Genomic DNA, 18,637 nt, shown 5'->3' on the forward strand with positions numbered 1-18,637 from the left:
ACCCCGACCCCCGACGACGCGAGTGATATATGTACCGGTGTATGAATGTTCCGCACGCCGCGTGCGGATAATGCTGGTCCTTGTCCCTGTCCTGGCCCTTGTCCTGGCCCTGGTCCTGGTCATTGAAGGTGAGGTGAAGGTGAAGGTGAAGGTGAAGGTGAAGGTGAAGTCGAAGCCACGCGAACGAGAAGCCCTTAATATCGCCTCTCCATACGTTCTCCATACGTATGTACTGAGTACATATGTATGGAATCCCACAGGGCCACAGTATAGTAGGTAGGCAGTGTCGATGCGCGTCCCACTACCATAACCAGCACGACCAGCACGACCAGCACGACCAGCAGCGGCAGTAGTAGCTGCGAGGGACCAAGTACCCGGCAAACACTCCTTCCTTCGTTCCTTCCTCCGCATCCGTCGATTCCCGACCAGGGAGTGCGACGGAGAGGATAACAAAAACTCGCAATTCGGGGATCACCCTCGTCACCCTCGTCGCGCTCAGAACTGCCGTGCGGAGTTCGGACGTCGCCGCACCAGCACCAGCACCAGCACCCGTGGCCTCCACGTCCTCTGCCCGCCGCAGCCCGCAGCACAGGTCTTGCTTGGTATCATACTTGCTGCGATCGTCGCGGGTGGACATGGACACGGATACGGATACGGGCGGGGCGGGGCTGTGGCAGTCCCGTATCGACGCGTAGTGGGGGTTATCGAGCGATACGAGCCGCATTCCTTCCCTGGAGACCGGAGTGGCCGACTGCGGCTTCGTTGGAATGTCACGGTGCGCGGACGGAGTGCGGAGTGCGGCGGTCGGTAGTGCGTGCGTACCTACCGGTATGTAAGTACCCGAGTAATCCTCCCGCCCCCGGCGCGCTCGCTGCTTGCCTAGCCGGCTCTTATAGTAGTGCTGGCTGCTGCCGACAGCTGCTCCGCATATACGAGGCATTAATCACCCCCCGCTCTCCGACGATGTGGCAGCTATATGAAGAGCTGGCTCGACGGCAGATTTTTTTCTTTTTGCATGAGATGGCACTCAAATACGCTGTCCGTCCGATGTACGTCCGATATTATCTGGCTGCTCATGCCGAGTGAGTGGTTCACAAGGCGTAGGGACATGGGCCGGGTTCTCTGGAGTAGAATAGGTATCTACCGGTGCCTACGGCACCGGAGGAGACATGGCAGTATCGATCACTCGAAGTTCTGTGGAGATTTGCAAGTAATATTCAACTCGAATTCTGTGGGTATCTCTCCCATACGACTCTTTGATTGCAGCTGGCGTTCCACTGCTCATGGGCGTTTCACCGTGAGATATGTACGGTATTCGAAAAATTATACCCGTGCTGGTCCAACGCCAAATCATGCATCCGCCAGCATCTCCACGTCCACTCCCATCCTCCACTTCTTGACTTCCTCAATCATCTTGCCCAGCTCCTCTCCCTTCATGCAGCCCGGCAGATCATGTAAACTGTATCCCGCCCTGTGATCTGTGACTCTATTCTGCGAGTAGTTGTACGTGCGCATCTTGTCGCTCCTGCCGGCGCCAACCTTCGCCGCACCCCGTCTCAGAGCCAGCTCCTCGGCCTCCCGCTGATCCCTGCGCTTCTGCGCGATCCTACTCTTCAGGACCGACAAGCACTTCTCGCGGTTCTTATGCTGACTCCGGGTGTCTTGAATCGCGGCCACGGTTCCAGTGGGAATATGCGTCATCCTGACCGCCGAATCGGTAGTGTTGACGTGCTGCCCGCCCGCGCCCCTCGCACGCATGATGTCCACGCGCACATCCTTCATATCGATGACCGAGTCGGGGTCCTCCTCACCTTCCGCCAGCTCCGACGTGGGGAACGACGGCAGCACCATCACCGTCGCCGTCGACGTGTGCACCCGGCCCTGCTTCTCGGTTGCGGGGATCCTCTGCACCCTGTGCACCCCCGCCTCGAGCCGCATCTCTTCGTACGCCCGCTCCTCCGTAATCTCGAAGATCCCCTCCAGCAATCCATCCCCCGCCTCCGTCTCATGCAGCGACACGACCTGCACGCCCCACCCACGGATGGTGCAATACGCCATATACATCCTGTAGAGATCATTTGCGAAGATCGCGGCCTCGGAGCCCCCAGTGCCGGGCCGTATCTCGACCAGCGCAGGAAGATGCGCGAACGGATGCGGCCTAACCAGCGCCTGCTGTATCCTGCCCGAAAGCCGTTCTACGGTCCCCTGGGCGACCGCGAAATCCTCCTCGGCGAGCACGCGCAGCTCGGGATCCAGCGCCTTCTCGTTCATCATGGCGACGAGCTCGCCCACCGCCGCCTGCGCCTCCTCGTACTCCGCCAGCGCCCGCGATACCCCGCTGAGCTCGCCCACTCGCCGCGCGATCTTGCCGTCGAAGCTGCTGGATAGCTGCGCGTTCAGCGTGGCGTGCTCGTCACGCATGCTTTGCGCTCGTTTTAGCAGCGCGGGTGATAGCCCTGCTGCTCGCGGCGCTGTTCTCAGATAAGCGGTTTATCCTTCTCGCACCCTGGGACTGAATACAATCGACGTACCGCTGGTCTGGAAACATCGTTGAGAAATACTACTACTCGTGAGCACTCGTGGTGGTGGTGCGATTCGGCGGATGCACGGTCGAAGGAACATGGTGAAAGAGGTTGCGAGCACGTACAGCTGGGAAAATGGAAAAATTGGTGGGGCTGCTCGCCAAGCTGTGGCTTGACTAGAGTACAAGCCCACTCAATCCGTCTGCCATGGGGCGTAGGAGTGCGCACTGCGCTTGTGTGTATATGGATTTTTATAGATGTTCCAAGCCCATTCTCGTCTTCAAAGCCGTGTATCCATCGACACGTATGCGAACAAGCTGACTCAATGCTGGATCGACTACCCATTTGGCCTGGCCTAGCTGGCAGCCATCCATTCAGTGCCGAATTAGTGCGCTTGCGGACATCGTGCTCCAGGTTCCTTTCCCGTAGTTATTCCAAGCCATGGTTATTCCAAGCCGTATGTAGCCACTGAAAAGTAACAAGTATGCAAAAGAGCTATCTCGACTGCGACCTAGACTCACGGGTCCCAGCACATCCAGCCATCCGGATGAGACGAACCAGCAACAAGCCGTGCCCATCCACTCATCACCACTCATCACCACTCCTTGCAGCACCCGGCTCGAGCCTCGTTCCAACCGAACGAGTGAACCATTCCGGCGAATTCCCAGCGACCAGCAGCCCGCAGCCAGCGACCAGCGTCTCGGTCCGTGCCGGTTGTTGTTGTTGTTTCCTTCCCTCGGGCCGAAAGAAGGGCCGAACAATGGGACAGAACGTCCATCCCAAGCTATCATAGCAATACACAGGGTCAGCTGGGTCAGCTGGGTTGGCGGGACTAGGTATTCCACCAGGTGAGCTCCGATAGCCATGGAGACTCGTGAGGGGTCATTCACAGACCCACGGTGTATACATACTCGATGACTGGCCGCTGGCCACACTGTAGGTGTCACGCGTCCCCCGATTCGCAATTCACTAGGTACTGAGGAAGGAAGCATCGCTCAAATTCCGGTAAGAAGCTTTTTTCTGCACGCACAAAACGCAGACCAAGCAAGTAGATAGTAAGCAATATGAAAAGTAAGCAAAACGACAAGCAAGCAACCCGACAAGCAAGCAAGCAAAACGGCAGACAACCAAAAAGACAACCCAACACACGCCGTCGCAAATCCCCGCCCATCCCAAAAACGCAACAACCAAAACACTGTCCCGCCCTCCTTCTTCCAAGTAGGTAGTCTAGTAGTTGAACTTGCACCTGAACAGATATCTGATCTTGACCTGCGAGACATCGTAGACGATGTATTCGTTGTACTGCAGCCAAGCATTTTTCGGGTTAAGGTCCGCACAGATAGTCGACTCCTTACCGGAGACCTTTGGCATGGAGATGCCCGCGAGCTGGGGGTGGACGACGCTGGCATCCTCCCAGGCCTTCGGCGCGGTCTGCCCGAGGCCCTTGGTGGCGAGGCGGCCGCTGTCCTTGCAGCGCTTTGCGGCGTGGTAGTCTGAGTGCGTGAGCTCGAGCATGGGGTCGCCAAGCTGGGCTTCGCAGAGCATGAGCAGGCCGGTGTTCCCGGACGAGGAGGCGCAGCAGTAGTTGGCGGACTTCGACACGATGTCGGCGAGGTAGATGCCCTTGTCGAACATGTAGCCGTTGACGGGGGCCTCGGGCGGCGCGATGCGCAGGCCCTGCGAGAGGATACCGCCGAAGTTGGTGGTGCGGCTGCCGTGCCACAGGAGCTTGCGGTTGTCTTTGGGGTGCTGGTGCCAGCCCGCTTCGGTCCACCGGTCTTCTTCGACTGACCGAGTGATCCGGAAGATCTCCTCGACGGCGAGCTTGATGCCGTGCGTTTTGCCGTGCGTCTTCTTGACGTACGCTTCCAGGTTCTTGAATTCGGTCGAGTTCCGGTCGAGTGCCTCAGATTCGTTGAGGCCGAGGGACTGGTATTGGGTGTCGATGGGGTGGACTTCGGAGGCGTTGCTGTTGGCGTCTTTGATGATCTCGGAGGAGATCTTCATGTCAACCAAGTTTTCGACCAGCTCGGTTTCCTTCTTCAGGCTCTGCGGGTTGTCGATGCTGGGCGGTGTGCTGCGGCCAAAGTCGTGAGGAATTACCGTGTAATAGCGCGATGACAACTGGTTCAGGATGTCGCGGTTGTTCGAGCCGTAGTGGGAGTATTTGGTCGTTGCCGTGAGCGGATTGGCAATCACGTCCCCGATCATCTTGAGGGCTTCGTACCCCTAGAAAATGTTTAGTGCTTGCGATCGTTCCCTCGAGTCGAGAACCTCTTACCTGCATGATGGTGTTCTTGGACAGCTTGCCGAGAGGGAGCTTCTTGCTGTCGTACGACAACGATGCCATGGACTGCTGCATGTAGTTTTGGTTGAAGATGAGCTGCATCAGGTCCTGGAGCGGCTTCGAGATCTTGCTCTCCGCCTTTGGGACCGGAGGACCATCGTCCAGAGGCTTGATGGCATCGCCCTCGTCGTCATCGTCCTCGTAGTTTCTCTCCTACAGGCACAATCAGTATCTGAAAGAAGAAGACGATAGGGACGGGGCGAGCATACGAGGTAAGCATAAAACTTTCCACCGCCGAGAGCATTCTCTCTTTCGGCCCAGTATTTCCCGGATTTGGTCTTCATCTGCTTGTTGAAATTGGACATTGCTGTGTTTAAGGCGGTGTCCGTGCACTTAAATTGGCTCTGGCCCTTCTCGCCCACTCGGCCCCAATGGCAGAAGACGGAGAACTTCCCGCCAGCATCGTGCTCCAGCAGCTGGATGTAGTAGAACTTGTTGTTGTTTGCGCCAATCTGCGCGAGTTAGCGGGGTTCATCTGAACCGACGAGAAGAATGGTTGCGAACATTGGTCTGATTCAGAGTGGCATCCCAGGCGGTGCCAGTGTCATCGACGTAGACATGGTAGGTTTTTGCGAGTCCGGATAGCTCGTCGACAGGTGCCTTTCCCTTCTTGACCACTGTCTTCATCACAACATTCTCCTTTTCCTCCTCCTCTTCTTCGTCCTCGGCTTTGACCGCTGCCTTGCCCTTGCCCTTGACCTTTGCCTTGCCCTTCGCAGAAGCCTTCTTCTTCTTCTCGGGAGGAGAATCCTTATTCCCCTCCTCCTCCTCCTCCTCCTCCTCCTTTACAGGAGTAGGCGGGACAGCAACTTTCTTCGGCCGGCCCTTTCCGACCGCGACCTTCTTGCTATCCTCATCTTCATCCTCCTCCTTCACCGCGGGAGCCGGAGTCGCCGACTTCCCCCTTCTCGAGCGGGTAGTAGCAGCAGCAGCTGTCGGGGCATCTGCGGGCTTCGGAGTAGCCGCCTTGCGCTTCGGTCTTGCAGTACCGTCAACAGCCTTGACCTTTTTGCTGACGGGGTCCTCTTCTTCATCGGCATCATCGTTGGCAGTACGCTTATTCCCGCTGGGCTGCGAGCCCACCGCGGTCGCATCGAGTGCGTACTCCGCTTCTGGCTCTTTCGCGCCCGCGTCAAGCGACTTTAGAAGCCAGTCGATGGAGACGAGGGCGACGTTGGCGTCGATGGCTTGGTTGACTTTACGCACACCACATCAGCACCAGCACCAACCAATTAACCAACCAGCGACTGCGGGGGCAAAAGTAGCAACCTTTAGCAGACCCCTTCGCGACGTCAGCCTCATTGCTGACCAGATGTGTTGTGTTCGCATCGACAGTCTTGTCAAATACTCCGCCATTGCGTTTGACGCTGCGTTCGATCTGGAGGTGGAGGCGAGCGAGTGTAAGTTCAGGGTCAATTGACGGCACGCTATATACGGAAACGTACTTGAGCTACGATTCGGTTAGCGACTAGGACGGATTTCAAGTGCGCGTGCGCCACCAAGGATCGAAGCGACCGCATAGATAGAACTTACTCTGAGTATGTCCTCTGTGCGATCCGCTCACGGCGATCACGCAGCCGTCGAATATTTTGGCCATTGCGGTCCGGACAGATGTGGTTTTCTAGGGAGGAAGAAAGAAGAGGTATATTGTCGGTTCAATAGCCAGCAGTCAATTGCAGTGCAGAATATCGTGCCGATTGCGGGATTGCGAGTTTGTTCGTTCGTGTTCGTGTGCTTGAATTGAAGACCCGCAGAAATCGGGGACAGCGCGGGACCTTTATGTACTCTATTCTCTCCCCCTCTCCCCGCCTCCGCCTCAGCCGTTGCAGCTTCCACATTGTGAGACTCAATGCATTGCGCAGCGCGAAAACTACGCGTAGCTGACACGCCCAACGTGACAACGCGTTGAGGCTAGCTTAGGTGGGAGTATGACTCTTACGATGCGAGGACAGGGGACGTGTCGCGTCGGTGACTCTTACGATACTTTGAGAGGGACAGCACAGCCCCCGGATAGCGTGGCACGGGCTGATCAGGCACCAGCGACGAACGAGTTGGCTGAAGAAGAATAATTACTCTAGCATCCGTGCGGCCGTGAGGAATCAGGAATCGATTGAGACGCGGGAAAGAGAACTGGTTCTTCGCCGTGGCTTATGGTGCAGGTATAGTAGCCCGTTACTGCGTGCGATAGGTATGATATGAGGTATGTACCTACAATAGCAGCAGAAACAGAGATCACCAGAGCGGCACTTCTGGCGTGATCGTCGAGATGGCAGATACCTCCTACACAGGGTCGCTTCTGTGCTTTGGGAGCTTTTACCAGCCATCGCAGATTACCTACGTGTAGGCTGGAGCTCACGGTAACTACCGGTATGTGGACTGAAACAGTCGGGTGATTGAGTGCCTTTGAAATGGCCAGAGCGTTCAATCCGGAGAACTGCGGACACCCACGCACTGGGCAGAGACCAGATATCCTGACCGCGTCGATATCGTCACGCGTTCATCACCCCGCCGTTCCAACGTTCAAGTTGCACAATCAGATAACCGACCGCATCGCTTCGGCCAGCTCTGTCCTTGTCTTGTTCCTGTTTAGCGGCACCCTTGACCTTTCCAAGTTCCCGGCTTTTCTGTGGTGAGTCACTCGCCGCCACTCGTCGCCACTACGCCGGGATTGGACAAGTGAAAAGTCGCTCACCCCGGCCTGCGCAGAAACTGAACATTCCCACCAACTTGTACCTAGATAGCTCAGCTCCAGCAACGCGACCGCGACCAAGACCGAGACCGAGAAACGCCTGCCAATTCCCCACTTCCCGACAAACCAGAACAAACCAGTTACACAGCTAGATCCGCAGCCATGGGTAACGACGGAGGAAGGTTAATCCCCCCTCCCCCCCGCGCGCGCATCTACAGTCAAGTCTCTCTCTCTCTCGTGTCGAGTACGCTGACACCTTCTTCGCCACCAAGCATCCCGACGCGACGCGAACTCGTCAAGAACGCGGCACGCAATCCTACCCACAGCCAGGTGCGCTCGACGCAAGCGCAGACGCGGGAGTACCGATGGAGCACGTGCCCGCTATCGAAGAAGCCATTGTCGGCGCCGATCGTGTCGGACTCGGCGGGGATACTGTACAACAAGGACAGCATCATTGAGTGGCTGCTGCATGGTGTCGGCGCATTCGGTGATGGCGAGGAGGTGCTGGATGGGCGCGTCAAGAGTCTCAAGGATGTTGTGGAAGTGAGGTTCGAGCAGCTCGAGGAGGATACGAAGGCCGATGGAGAGAGCGCTAGGAGGTCGAAGTGGGTGTGCTCTGTTAGTAGGAAGGAGCTGGGGCCCGGTGGGAAGGCGGTCTATGTTGTGCCGTGTGGGCATGCGTTTGATCAGAGTGCGGTGCGCGAGATCGGCGGGAAGGAGGGCGGGTGTCTAGTGGTAGGATATTCGGCTGCAGCTTTGGGGGCCGGCACTGATGGTTGTGCAGTGCAGTACGCCGTACGAAGACACCGACATCATCCCAATCAATCCCGACGAACCCGCCGAGATCGAGCGACTGAAGGAGCGCGTCAGGACGCTGGCAGAGAAGGGACTCACACACGCACTCAAGAAGCTGTCCGACAAGAAGGCAAAGAAACGGAAGGCTGACGATGCATCCACCAAGAGCTCCAAGAAGGCAAAGGAGAAGGAGTCGAGCATACGAAATCCTGCGGCGGCGGCATTGACCAACAAGGTGATGGAAGATGAGAAGCTCAAGAGCGAGCAGCGGAAATTGCTGATGAGCGATAATATCCAAACGCTGTTTAGCAAGAAGGAGGATGAACATAAGCCCGGAAAGAATAGGGATTTCATGTCAAGGGGTTATTCGCTGCCGGCACATATGCAGCGGTGAGGGATGTACGAGTACTTTCAGTTCGATCAGCAGACAGACATTGATATGATGCCCAAGAATTGATAGCAATCAGAGACTCGGCGCAGAGTGACATACTATGCAACTCGTTTATCTGTAACCAGAGCACGTTAACCCCGCACCGGTCAGCGCAGCAGGTGTCTTAACCAAGTATTTAGTCTACAGAATACTCGACGTCATAAACCACATCCGCGTCAACCACCGGCGTGAACCCACAATCGCAACAATGTCCCCCACCAAGCCCACGATCCTGATCGCAACCGACACGCCCACCTTCGACATCGAGCCCTGGGCCGCAGAAGGCTACAGCATCCACCTCCTAACGCACGCCACAGTCCGGGGCATAGAAGACGCCGCCGACGACCTCGAGAGCAACGACAAATACGGCATCATCGGTCCACCCCCTTCCCACTCCTTGCCCACTCCCGCCCCCACTAACCCCACCAACAGCATTCGGCACCGCCGCCACCGCCGCGCTCCAATTCGCCATTCAGCCCTCGCGACAACTCCAATGCGTAGCAGCCTACTACCCGCCCACCCTCCCACGCACGAACTTCCAGCCGGGCGTGCAAATCCTTTTGCACCTCCCCTCAGACAGCCCCTTCTCCACGCCTGCCTCGCCCTCTCTACGAATCCGCCTGTACTCCTCCGCCGCAGGTTTCGCCGACGGCTCCGCGCCCTCCACGTACAACCGTATTTCCGCGAGCCTCGCCTTCTCTCGCACGCTCGCGCTCCTGCGCGACTGCATCGGCTCCGTGCCCGGTCCGGGCCGGGACCTGGAGGCGCTGTGGGACGGGCACCTTCTCGCGAAGTTCTCGGACCGCGATGCGGCCGCGACCACGAGCGCGCTCGCACCCGGTGCTACGGTCCTGCATGTACCCACGCTCACCGGCGCCTCGGGTGAGCACGGCCTCAAGAGGTTCTACGATGAGTTTTTTATTCCCGGCACGCCGCCGAGTTTGAGGATTACGCTGGTTAGTCGCACTGTGGGTGCCGACAGGATCGTGGACGAGGTGGTCGTCAGCTTTAGGCATACGTGTGAGATCCCCTGGATGCTCCCGGGTGTGGAGCCGACGGGGAGGGAGGTCGAGGTGCCGCTTGTTACGGTCGTCGCCGTTAGGGCTGGCAGGCTGGTTAGGGAACATGTCTATTGGGATCAGGCGAGTGTGTTAGTCCAGGTTGGACTGCTGGAGAGGGGCACGCTGCCGGTCGTGGGCGCGGAGGCGGCGAGAAAGGTGCTCGATGAGAGGGTAGTCGAGGGGAATAAGCTCATCAAGGAGTGGTAGCGGTTGTTTTCACCGGGTATCCGAGTTATCATTACCGTGTAAAACTAGGTAGACGCATGCATATATACACAATCCAATGCCATCCCATCCAATCCGAAGCGATCCCAAAGTCCAAACTGAGCAGCAAAAGCACTTTTCCCTCTCTCCCCCGTTGTCTCCCACATTACGCAAACAGCACCGAATCATCCACATCCTCCTCCGTCATCTTCGCGATCTTCTGCTCGCGCTCGACCTCACGCTTCTTGACCACGCGCTTCGTCCTCGCCATATCCCTGCCGCCCGCCCTCGCCGCACTCTTCTGGCGGATCGCCGCCCTGACGGCATTCGGGCTGACGAACTCCTTATTCTCGAACACCACCGGCCCACCGAAACTTCCCTCCAGGATCACAATGGGCGTCATAACGAACCTGGGTCCGATCTCGATAAGCTCGACATCATCCTCCTCCTGCTTCTTCTTCTTCGCATCGACCTCGTTCTCGCTGGTGCTAGTGGAGGCAGTGGGATTGATCTGGTAGTGGCGCACCCACACTTTCCCGTCGGCCAGCGTGAAGGATACCACGCGGTCAATGAACGGCTTCGACTTGCGCGTGCCCTTCGGCACCGAAAACGTGTGGCACAGCATCTCCTTCATCAGCGCGGCGGACGGCGTCATATCAAAGTCTTTCGAGAAGCTGACGATTGCGCGCGAGCCCCGCAGTGCGTTACCCGTGAAGTTGAGCTCGCTCATCGTGTGCACTATCCCCCCACCCTATCAGCCCCCCCCCCACCAATAACAAGCACGCCGGGAGAAGACGCACAGTTCTGGATATGAAACTTAACACACGGCCCGTTCGGATTCCTGGCGAGCCACATGTAGAGGTCCTGGCGCTTGCGGGCCTCAAAGAACATGACGCCGTTGCAGTTGTAGAGCTCGGCCACCTCGTTGAGGTAGTGCAGCTGCGACTTGGTGTCCAGCTTTGCGTCCTTGCGCGAGTGCGGCAGCATCGCGACCAGGTCGTTGAGAAGGTGCCGGTGCCGGTACGTCACGCCGCGGGAGGACAGGATCAGCACCCGCGATTTGGTCGAGGCGGGCTTTTCCGGCTTGTCGTCGGCGGACGTTGTTACGGTTTTGAAGAGGGTGGACATTGTGAGGTGTGAGTGTGGTGGTGGGGAGTTCGGTGGTGGTGGAGTTTGGTGGTGGGTTGCGCGAACTACTAAAGGTGTATCTCTGCGCTGAGGAAAAAATATTTGGAGCCGCAAGTGGTGGGGACGGAGGGTAACGTCACGTGTGGTCACTCGACAAATTTCCGCTCCATCGATCACTCGCCGTTGGTTTTGTTCTACCTACACTTCAAACATTTCCCCCAGGCCATGTGGACTGCCACCGACCAGTGTGAGATCCATTCTCCAGCCCTTCCACTTCTCAAGGCCGCGCTTTACCTCGCGGATGCGCTCGAGCCGCTCCATCTCGGCCCTCCTGCGCTCCTCAGCCGCCGCCTCCTCCTTATCCCGCGCGGCGGCCATCTGCTGCTTCATCATCTCGCCAAAGTCCGCGTCGTCGCTCAGGAAGCTGCCTTCCGAGACCATGCTCATGCCCCTATTATGTCTGGTCTGCGTGGTCGACGGCGGCTGCGACTCGCCGTGGTGGTGGTTTGGCTGCCGCTTTCTCTCGGCGTCCAGCTGCTCCTCGAGCACACGGACGCGCTCGCGCAGCCGCATGCGCTCCGCATCCTCGAGCTCGTCGACCTCGTCGTGGTCGGACGAGGCATTCGCGCCGCCCGTGAGCTTGCGGTTCTCGGTGAGCGCGCGCTCGAGCTTGATCTTGAGGTCTTCGCGCTCGGCCTCGAGCTGGCTGGCGTTGCGCTTCGCCTCGGCAAGTGCGTCTTCGAGATCTTGTGCCTCGCGCCCCTTGGTGAGCGCGGTGCGCGATGATTCTTGCGATTTCGCCTCCGCGTCCCGGTACATCGTCTTGAGCGTGTAGTGGTCCTTGTCCAGACTGGTGATCTGCGCGTTCTTCATCTTGATGTCGGATCTGACGACGTCGAGCTCCTCCTTGGCCGCGGCGAGCTGCGACTCGAGCGCTGAGTGCCGCGTGGCTTCCTCCACCATCTTCGTGTTGGTTGCTTCCAGCTCTTTTTGTGCGGCTGAGAGCTGCTCTTGTAGTGCCTCGTTGGCGGTCTCCTTCTCCTTCAGCGACTCCTCGGCTGCGGATAGCGACTTTTGCGTGCGTTCAAGTTCGCTGCGCAGTTTGTTGAAGTCGATTTCCATGTTCTCGATCTGGTCCTCTTTGGCAGTGAGGGACTCGCGGTCTTGTGAGTTCGACGAGTCGGACGAGGCAAGGCGGAGCTCGGAGATGGTCTTGTCTTTAGCGGTAGCCTGCGATGTCAAGTGAGAGGTCTGTCGGTTCAAAGCTTCGAGCTCGGATTTCTGCGGTCGTCAGCATTGCACACCGCATGGCTACCTGAAGTTACCAACCATCTTCTCCATTTCCTCCTCACTCGTCTTCTTGCCCGCCTCGGCATCATCGATCCGTCCCTTGACCCCTCTAAGCTCCTCCCGTACCTCCGCGAGCTGCTCCTGTAGCTTATCCTTCTCCGCCTCAATCTCCGCCAGCCGCTTCTCCTTGGCCTTGAGCTTCTCGACATCCTCAGCCAGCTTCTCATTGTCCTCCGTAAGCTTCGATATAGTCTCCGCCTGCCTGTGGTATATATCCGGCACATCGGTCGGGCTCAACGGCGACTTATTGGCCGAGCGCAGTATATCCGTAGCGTTTATCGACGGTCTGCGGTAGTGCGATTGCGAGGCACGGCGCGCCAGGATCGATGATGCGCGGGCCTGCGCGGACTGGAGTTCGCCGGGACTGTCGGTATCGGCCGTTTCGGCGTCGGGGGTCGCCGCGGGTTCGCTGCGGGAAGTAAGTACGCGGAGGGACCCCCACAAGCCCAAGTGGTGGACCTACAGTTCTACAGTCTCCTCCGCAGCAGCGGCATCCGTGGTAGTAGCCTCCGTAGTAGCAGCCTCCGTAGTCTCTGGCTCGGTCTTCTCCTCCTCCTCCTCGGGGGCGGCGGCGGGAGTGGGAGTGGATGCTTCGGCCTCCGTCACCTCCGGCACCTCCGTCTTCTCCTCTTCGGCCGCTTCGTCCTTCTCTACGGGTGTGGCTGGCCTCGACGATGACGCTGATGCGGCGGCGCCGGCTTTTCCTGCCTTCTTGCCTTTCTTCTTCTTCAGCTCCTCGAACTATAGTACATAGCTCGTGTCAGCTCTCCACCACTACCACCACTGCCGACCCGGAGCGAAACACACACACCCGCTTCTTGGCCGCAGCGAGCTTCTCGGCCTTGGCGGCTTCCTCGTCTGCCATCGGTGGTGCGTGGTGTAGATGTGTAGGGTTCCGTGGTTGTTGTGGATGTTGTCGCGGGAGCTGTTCGGTCGTGGGTCAGATGGTGGTGAGGTGTCAATGGAGATTGAGATGGAGGGGAAGCTGCGTTAGAAGCACATGCCAGCCACGCATGGATGTGGTTACATACGTGCTTCCCATTCGACCAGTCACCGATCACTGCCTACAGCTTGCGGGTGGTTAATTAATTCTTGCAGAATCATGGAACATATCTAGACAGAGAGTCTCGAGCGCTCTATCCATAAGTTGTCTCTATATTCTCCTCTATCTCTGACTGTTTCGTTCTTTCTGTTTCCTTTTCCCATTTCCCTCACCCTTCGCCCCTCTCTCTCCCTCATCTTGTAATCCAAATGTCTCACTTTATCCTCTCCATGAGCAAGCACGAGCACGTAACCCGTTAACGCGAACTTCTGCGCCTCCCGTAATAATTTTTTTTGCTTACTTGCCGTAATAGTTCCGTTCCGCACCACCTTCTCCTCGGTCTACTACTGTAGTAGGTATCCTCCCTTTCTTTCTTCTCCTACCTATTACTCTCTTCATTCCCTCCTTTTATTTCTTTCTCACGCTCTTTGGTTTTCTGTTTGGCCTAGGTATCTACGTTGGATAGCTAGTCCTGTTGTGCAAGTGCGAAGGTTAGGGAGACCACACGCGACCCAACGACGAACTACGCTTCGACCGACGACGCTCCCGTTTCTTCCGTTTCCTCCGTTTCCGCTTTGTTTCCGCTTTGTTTCCGACTCCGGGTGCCCGCCACACAGCACACACGACACACGACACCCTCCACGCCTCCAACCCGTCGCGCCCACCACCCCACCCACATCTACACACATCTACACACATCCACCACTCCACTACTCTGATGTCTACCCCCACTGCCCCCTCTCTCAAAACGCACTTCACCACCCTCGCGCCCGCGCCCTTAGTAGCGCACATCACCGATTCCACAGGACACGCGATCCTATCGACGAGCAGCAGCGTCTCGCAGTCGCAGCAGCTGCAGTCGCTATCGCACGCGTACCTCAGCGCGCACGACACCGCGTGCCGTATGGGCCTTGGCGTGCCAAAGCGTATCACTGTCGAGACGGTCCGCGGAGCGGTAGTGATGCAGACCGGTACTGAGGTTGACGGTGCGCCACATGGAGATATGGTTGTGGGCGTGGTACTCGCGCCGGAGGAGAGGATGGCCGAGGCGAGAGTGGCGAGTTGGGGCGTGGAGGAGGTCGCCGCGAGAGTGGGAAGGGTCGTCGCCGAGGGGAGGAGGGCGAGGGGTTGATGGAAGCGGAGGGAGGGGGTGTGTGCTGTGAGGTTCGAAGATAATTGTATTTGTGCGTGGGAGTTTGGGGTGCTTTTTTGACACTGCTGTTATTACTATAGATCGGGCGGGGGAGGGGGGGCGGAGGGGCGGAGGATCGTTGTGTCTGGTTTGCCTGCTTGCTTGCTGCTTGCTGCTTGCTCGCCGTTTCCTTGCTTTTCCGTGTGTTTGTTTTACTTACCATATCATTACTTAACTTCATATCCAACTATCCCATTAGTATTGGCCCCTTTGGCCACCGTATTATGCTGTCCACTGCTTGGCGTCCTAGTGCTTTGCTTGGTGTCCGATATTCCCTCCGTCTATGCCGAGGTGCACGGCCGCCAGACCGTTCGGCCGGCATATCAGAGTCAGCCATCAGGCAGCGTCGCATCATATCGCAGCACTGTACAGCTGACATCAGGAACCCGCAAGCCCAGCCCTGCTGCAAGCACTCTACCACCTATCATAGGCCGCACGCAATTCACGGTTGATCCGCAGGTTCGCAGCCCGTCCTCCCGTACCGTACGGTACCGTAGATGTACCAGTCAACTGGTACCTACAGTAGAGTACCCACAGACTACAGTAGGTGCCCACAGTAGAGTACACACAAACCAACGAAACGAGACGAGACGGCCAACCGCCGCCGAAGCTGACCGAGTGCCTGGAGTGCGCGCGCGGCGACTACCCGCTCGTTCCTTGGAGGTCCTTGGAGGTGCTTGGAGGAATCGGCGGTTCGGCTGATAAGTGGTTACAACTGACCGATTCTGACTGGCTGACTGGGTGAAAATTGGGCGTGTTGGTTGAACAAGTACAAACATATGTTATACCTAGCAGTAGTAAGTACTGTAGTTACTTGGATATAGTTGGTAACCAAATAACCACTCTACGGCCTCGCATGTTGGAACTCAGTTCAAGGCTGTAGTTGTGGTTGTAGTTGTAATTGGTCTTTACCACCTATGTAACTACCAATATAGTTACCCAGTAAGTTGTAGTTACATATCATATCACTCCACCTGTAGATAGTCCACCTGTACACCACTGCTAGTCGCAGACCCTACCGCAGGCCGCAGTTACCACTGCAGACTGCAGTACCGCAGAGCTATTAATATCCCCACCCCTCCTCACTCCCAACTCCTGAATCCCTCTCGAAATATTCTCCGGAATGAAACCGCAGACACAGTAGACTCTGTTCCGGAAAGCGGTAGGAACGGAAGGAAGATGCTTTTTGTTCTGTTTTTGTTTTTTGTTTTTGTTCTTGCGGGCTGGAAGAAATGGAAGAAATGGAAGGTACAGCCCAGCAAAAACGAAAGTAGACACCAAAGATGAGCTGCGAAAAAGACGTAGGGAAGAAGAAAAGCAAGTACATAAGGAAGAAAGACAAGAGAAGGCAATTCACAATTCCACTGCCACCACGACGAGTGTTGCTCCTCCATAAGGAAACCAACCTTCACTGAAGAAAAAGCAGCTGTTACTGAAGTTTGTATAATACCATCCAGATGCGGTAATCGAACTAAGCTTCACAAAGAAAGGTTAATCAAATGTTACTAGGTATAGTAGGTAATAGAGGAAAAGAAATAATTGTATCGTCTCGAGTCCAAACCCAGAATATGTACATAGAAAGTAGACATCCGTCAAAAATATTCCACCACCGGTCGAGTATCGAGGTTGTCCTCCCTCCTATCCGCGTACCAAACAGCATGGTATGAAAGTCTTCAGATGCACCGCCCCTAACCCAAACCTCTCCAAAACAAAACTCCATCCTCTATCCCTTTCCCCATTCATCCTTCTGGTTCCCCACCGGGGGGGAGGAAAAAATTGTAGTTTCCATCCCGTTTCCTTCTCTTTCCTTAGCCTGCGTGCGTCTTGTCTCCTTCAATTTCTCCCTGCGCGGCAATGCAGTGCGATACAATGTCCCAAATCCGATCCGATGTCTGGCCCCAAAATTTACAAACTCCATAGAAAAGAAAAAATAGCGACCAAATGGTTCAGGACATTATAACGATGCATATCCTGCCGGGGAGGATGAAGAAAGAAAAGAGAGAAAAAAAGGAAACAGAAAAGAAAACTCTCCCCGTTATGAGACAGAGACCAAAAATATAAACAAAATGAACAAACTGTGCAGATAAGGCTGTAGACGAGGTACCACTAGTACAGCTCGAACCTGGCCGATCCTCCGTTGTCGACAGCGACAGTGCAACCGACGGGGTCGCCGTTCGAGAACTTTCCGTTCTCGTAAGAGCACTCGGCGCTGATCTTGGATCCGTCTTCGGCGACGATCCGAATGTTGTAGTTAAGCGGGTCGCTGTTGAGGTTGTTCTGGCTGATGGACAACCACGTCTTGCCGTCGGAGTAGCCGGCTCCGATAACAACCGGCGACCAATTGCCCAATCCGCCGTCCGGTGTGCCCCACTGACATCCGTCCTCAAGGCTGATTCCGGCGTTGTTGACGTAGTACTGAGCAGACGAAGGCTTACCCTGCCAGACGTAGCTGTTGCTCGCCTCTGGAACGGTCAACTCCTGCGTCGAGCCCGGAGTACACGACAATGGAACCACCATGTTCTCGGATCCTAGTAGGGAATGAGTACATATTTTATTATTTAAGATGGAAGATCATCATACCGGGGTAGTCGGTCCGACAGATAGCTACGTGCTGATCAAGCTTACTGGAGACCCTCGCGGTTCCCTTTCCTGCGCGGCAAAGCTTGTTGAAGGAGCTGTTGGTCTTATACAACTTTCCGTTCTTGCACTCCAAACCGCCCATGCTCTCTCCCGAAGCCGGCTGCACCTCCGGCCACTGCGCCTTACTATAGCCTGCGGGGCAGGCGTAGCTGCACAGCGCACCGTCAGTGCAAACACCGATGTGATCGTCGTTGCCACCATCCTTCTGGATGCTCGACCAGCCAGTCTTGGTGATCCAGTCAGTCTTGATGGCGCCGTATTCGGAAGGGAACTCGGTGCACGAGATCTTCCCGTCGGGAAAGTCGCGGTCCATGCCAGAGCCAGAAGATACCGCCTTCCTCTTGCCCTGGGCTTCCGCCTCGGGGGTCTTGCTCGCAACGGGGGCGGAGGACTTCGTAGCGGCGAACTCGAAGCGCTCGGTGGAGTGTACTTTGTCCTCGCGGGGGGAGCCGGTGGGCCCGGCAGGCTGATCCACTGTGGTGGAATAGTCGTTCAAAGCATCACGAGGCATCGCAGCGTGGCGAAGGTGCAGGTGGTGCTTGTGGGGTTGCGCGGCCGCAATAGCAGCGAATCCAGCCATAGCAATGGTAATGAGTCCGTTGATCTGCATTTTGATTGAGGTGTGAAATATGGGTCTTGAAGTTATGTAGCAGAGATATGTAATGGCAGATGCCTGACAATGAGTGTAGATGGATAGGATATGTCCCTTTCCGTTGGTAAGATGTCAGTAAAAGGTGCCAATACACAGACTGGCAGATGTGGATGCGAAAAAGAAGTGATGGACGGGGAGGCGGAGGAGCGAGTTAAGAAGGGAATCCGGGGCGCGAGGGAAGAAGGACAGCCGGGGACAATGGCCAGGTGAGGAAACGAAGGCTATTGGTGGAAGGGAGAGGTGGGGTGGCATCAACAGGTAATAGGAAGAGGAGTAATGTGAACTGAGGGGGAGGGGGCACCACAGGATTGTGTGGTGCAGCTTCTGTTCTGTTCGAGATGCAGCTGCAGGGGAGATAGGAAATGATAGACGGCTGAACTGGGTCTGTTCATCCAACGCCGAAGCTTGGGAATGTCACAGACAAGCCATGAGTGGTGGGCGGCAGGCTGAACGGGATAGCAAACAATATCTGCAGGAATAGTCAAGCACACATACCTAAGTATATCGTGAGTCTAAGAGAAGGTGGTGATGAGCCGCTTCAAGGAGTGATGCTGGTTGAAGAAGGGACCGAGATCTGGGCAGAAA

General features: G+C 56.5%; 9 protein-coding genes across 9 annotated transcripts; 3 read left to right on the forward strand and 6 right to left on the reverse strand.

Annotated features, from left to right (window-relative positions):
* Positions 1–139: 139 nt before the first annotated feature.
* On the reverse strand, positions 140–1,145 carry BZA05DRAFT_268355 (uncharacterized protein). The gene has a single exon (XM_051480205.1). It carries the CDS (start codon positions 938–940, stop codon positions 302–304), a length of 639 nt encoding a protein of 212 aa, XP_051340274.1. The 5' UTR covers positions 941–1,145; the 3' UTR covers positions 140–301.
* A 205-nt stretch (positions 1,146–1,350) lies between these two features.
* BZA05DRAFT_425134 (uncharacterized protein) lies at positions 1,351–2,274 on the reverse strand (the record flags this gene model as incomplete). The annotated part of the gene is made up of 1 exon (XM_051485947.1): positions 1,351–2,274. One exon carries the CDS (start codon positions 2,272–2,274, stop codon positions 1,351–1,353), a length of 924 nt encoding a protein of 307 aa, XP_051340275.1.
* Positions 2,275–3,374: 1,100 nt separating this feature from the next.
* Positions 3,375–6,657, reverse strand: BZA05DRAFT_371924 (poly-ribose polymerase). Its single transcript, XM_051481694.1, has 9 exons — positions 6,403–6,657; positions 6,315–6,319; positions 6,139–6,247; positions 5,953–6,065; positions 5,746–5,820; positions 5,374–5,640; positions 5,079–5,321; positions 4,804–5,022; positions 3,375–4,751 (listed from the first exon to the last, which is right to left on the reverse strand). The coding sequence occupies exons 1-9, from the start codon at positions 6,464–6,466 to the stop codon at positions 3,750–3,752; spliced, it is 2,097 nt and encodes a 698-aa protein (XP_051340276.1). The 5' UTR covers positions 6,467–6,657; the 3' UTR covers positions 3,375–3,749.
* Positions 6,658–7,375: 718 nt separating this feature from the next.
* On the forward strand, positions 7,376–8,902 carry BZA05DRAFT_394521 (Rtf2 RING-finger-domain-containing protein). Its single transcript, XM_051483335.1, has 4 exons — positions 7,376–7,498; positions 7,576–7,740; positions 7,831–8,293; positions 8,343–8,902. The coding sequence occupies exons 2-4, from the start codon at positions 7,721–7,723 to the stop codon at positions 8,745–8,747; spliced, it is 888 nt and encodes a 295-aa protein (XP_051340277.1). The 5' UTR covers positions 7,376–7,498; positions 7,576–7,720; the 3' UTR covers positions 8,748–8,902.
* Positions 8,903–10,130, forward strand: BZA05DRAFT_394525 (uncharacterized protein). The gene is made up of 2 exons (XM_051483336.1): positions 8,903–9,160; positions 9,216–10,130. The coding sequence occupies exons 1-2, from the start codon at positions 8,992–8,994 to the stop codon at positions 10,049–10,051; spliced, it is 1,005 nt and encodes a 334-aa protein (XP_051340278.1). The 5' UTR covers positions 8,903–8,991; the 3' UTR covers positions 10,052–10,130.
* On the reverse strand, positions 10,131–11,283 carry BZA05DRAFT_394527 (Brix domain-containing protein). The gene is made up of 2 exons (XM_051483337.1): positions 10,849–11,283; positions 10,131–10,786 (listed from the first exon to the last, which is right to left on the reverse strand). Exons 1-2 carry the CDS (start codon positions 11,174–11,176, stop codon positions 10,215–10,217), a joined length of 900 nt encoding a protein of 299 aa, XP_051340279.1. The 5' UTR covers positions 11,177–11,283; the 3' UTR covers positions 10,131–10,214.
* Positions 11,284–13,602, reverse strand: BZA05DRAFT_394529 (uncharacterized protein). The gene is made up of 4 exons (XM_051483338.1): positions 13,338–13,602; positions 12,990–13,267; positions 12,506–12,935; positions 11,284–12,457 (listed from the first exon to the last, which is right to left on the reverse strand). Exons 1-4 carry the CDS (start codon positions 13,389–13,391, stop codon positions 11,375–11,377), a joined length of 1,845 nt encoding a protein of 614 aa, XP_051340280.1. The 5' UTR covers positions 13,392–13,602; the 3' UTR covers positions 11,284–11,374.
* Positions 13,603–14,286: 684 nt separating this feature from the next.
* BZA05DRAFT_444027 (uncharacterized protein) lies at positions 14,287–14,700 on the forward strand (the record flags this gene model as incomplete). Its single annotated transcript, XM_051486881.1, has 1 exon — positions 14,287–14,700. One exon carries the CDS (start codon positions 14,287–14,289, stop codon positions 14,698–14,700), a length of 414 nt encoding a protein of 137 aa, XP_051340281.1.
* Positions 14,701–16,793: 2,093 nt separating this feature from the next.
* Positions 16,794–18,106, reverse strand: BZA05DRAFT_268557 (uncharacterized protein). Its single transcript, XM_051480206.1, has 2 exons — positions 17,341–18,106; positions 16,794–17,288 (listed from the first exon to the last, which is right to left on the reverse strand). Exons 1-2 carry the CDS (start codon positions 18,008–18,010, stop codon positions 16,867–16,869), a joined length of 1,092 nt encoding a protein of 363 aa, XP_051340282.1. The 5' UTR covers positions 18,011–18,106; the 3' UTR covers positions 16,794–16,866.
* Positions 18,107–18,637: the final 531 nt, after the last annotated feature.

The sequence above is a fragment of the Tricharina praecox genome (assembly GCF_024521635.1).
Source record: "Tricharina praecox strain CBS 144465 chromosome Unknown BZA05scaffold_9, whole genome shotgun sequence".
NCBI classification, from domain to species: domain Eukaryota; kingdom Fungi; phylum Ascomycota; class Pezizomycetes; order Pezizales; family Pyronemataceae; genus Tricharina; species Tricharina praecox.

Excerpts from the sequence above, each read along its gene's own strand:
- BZA05DRAFT_268355 (XM_051480205.1), bottom strand. The coding sequence starts at position 940 with ATGCCTCGTATATGCGGAGCAGCTGTCGGCAGCAGCCAGCACTACTAT.
- BZA05DRAFT_371924 (XM_051481694.1), bottom strand. The coding sequence starts at position 6,466 with ATGGCCAAAATATTCGACGGCTGCGTGATCGCCGTGAGCGGATCGCAC. Across the intron at positions 6,066-6,138 it reads CGCGAAGGGGTCTGCTAAAG|TCAACCAAGCCATCGACGCC; the intron begins GTTGCTACTTTT and ends GTGTGCGTAAAG. Across the intron at positions 5,641-5,745 it reads CGGCGACTCCGGCTCCCGCG|GAGGAGGAGGAGGGGAATAA; the intron begins GTGAAGGAGGAG and ends GAGGAGGAGGAG.
- BZA05DRAFT_394521 (XM_051483335.1), top strand. The coding sequence starts at position 7,721 with ATGGGTAACGACGGAGGAAG. Across the intron at positions 7,741-7,830 it reads ATGGGTAACGACGGAGGAAG|CATCCCGACGCGACGCGAAC; the intron begins GTTAATCCCCCC and ends TTCGCCACCAAG. Across the intron at positions 8,294-8,342 it reads AGGAGGGCGGGTGTCTAGTG|TGCAGTACGCCGTACGAAGA; the intron begins GTAGGATATTCG and ends ATGGTTGTGCAG.
- BZA05DRAFT_394525 (XM_051483336.1), top strand. The coding sequence starts at position 8,992 with ATGTCCCCCACCAAGCCCACGATCCTGATCGCAACCGACACGCCCACC. Across the intron at positions 9,161-9,215 it reads CGACAAATACGGCATCATCG|CATTCGGCACCGCCGCCACC; the intron begins GTCCACCCCCTT and ends CCCCACCAACAG.
- BZA05DRAFT_394527 (XM_051483337.1), bottom strand. The coding sequence starts at position 11,176 with ATGTCCACCCTCTTCAAAACCGTAACAACGTCCGCCGACGACAAGCCG. Across the intron at positions 10,787-10,848 it reads TAAGTTTCATATCCAGAACT|TGCACACGATGAGCGAGCTC; the intron begins GTGCGTCTTCTC and ends GTGGGGGGATAG.
- BZA05DRAFT_394529 (XM_051483338.1), bottom strand. The coding sequence starts at position 13,391 with ATGGCAGACGAGGAAGCCGCCAAGGCCGAGAAGCTCGCTGCGGCCAAG. Across the intron at positions 13,268-13,337 it reads TCGCTGCGGCCAAGAAGCGG|TTCGAGGAGCTGAAGAAGAA; the intron begins GTGTGTGTGTTT and ends TATGTACTATAG. Across the intron at positions 12,458-12,505 it reads AGGAGGAAATGGAGAAGATG|AAATCCGAGCTCGAAGCTTT; the intron begins GTTGGTAACTTC and ends TGACGACCGCAG.
- BZA05DRAFT_268557 (XM_051480206.1), bottom strand. The coding sequence starts at position 18,010 with ATGCAGATCAACGGACTCATTACCATTGCTATGGCTGGATTCGCTGCT. Across the intron at positions 17,289-17,340 it reads CTGTCGGACCGACTACCCCG|GATCCGAGAACATGGTGGTT; the intron begins GTATGATGATCT and ends ATTCCCTACTAG.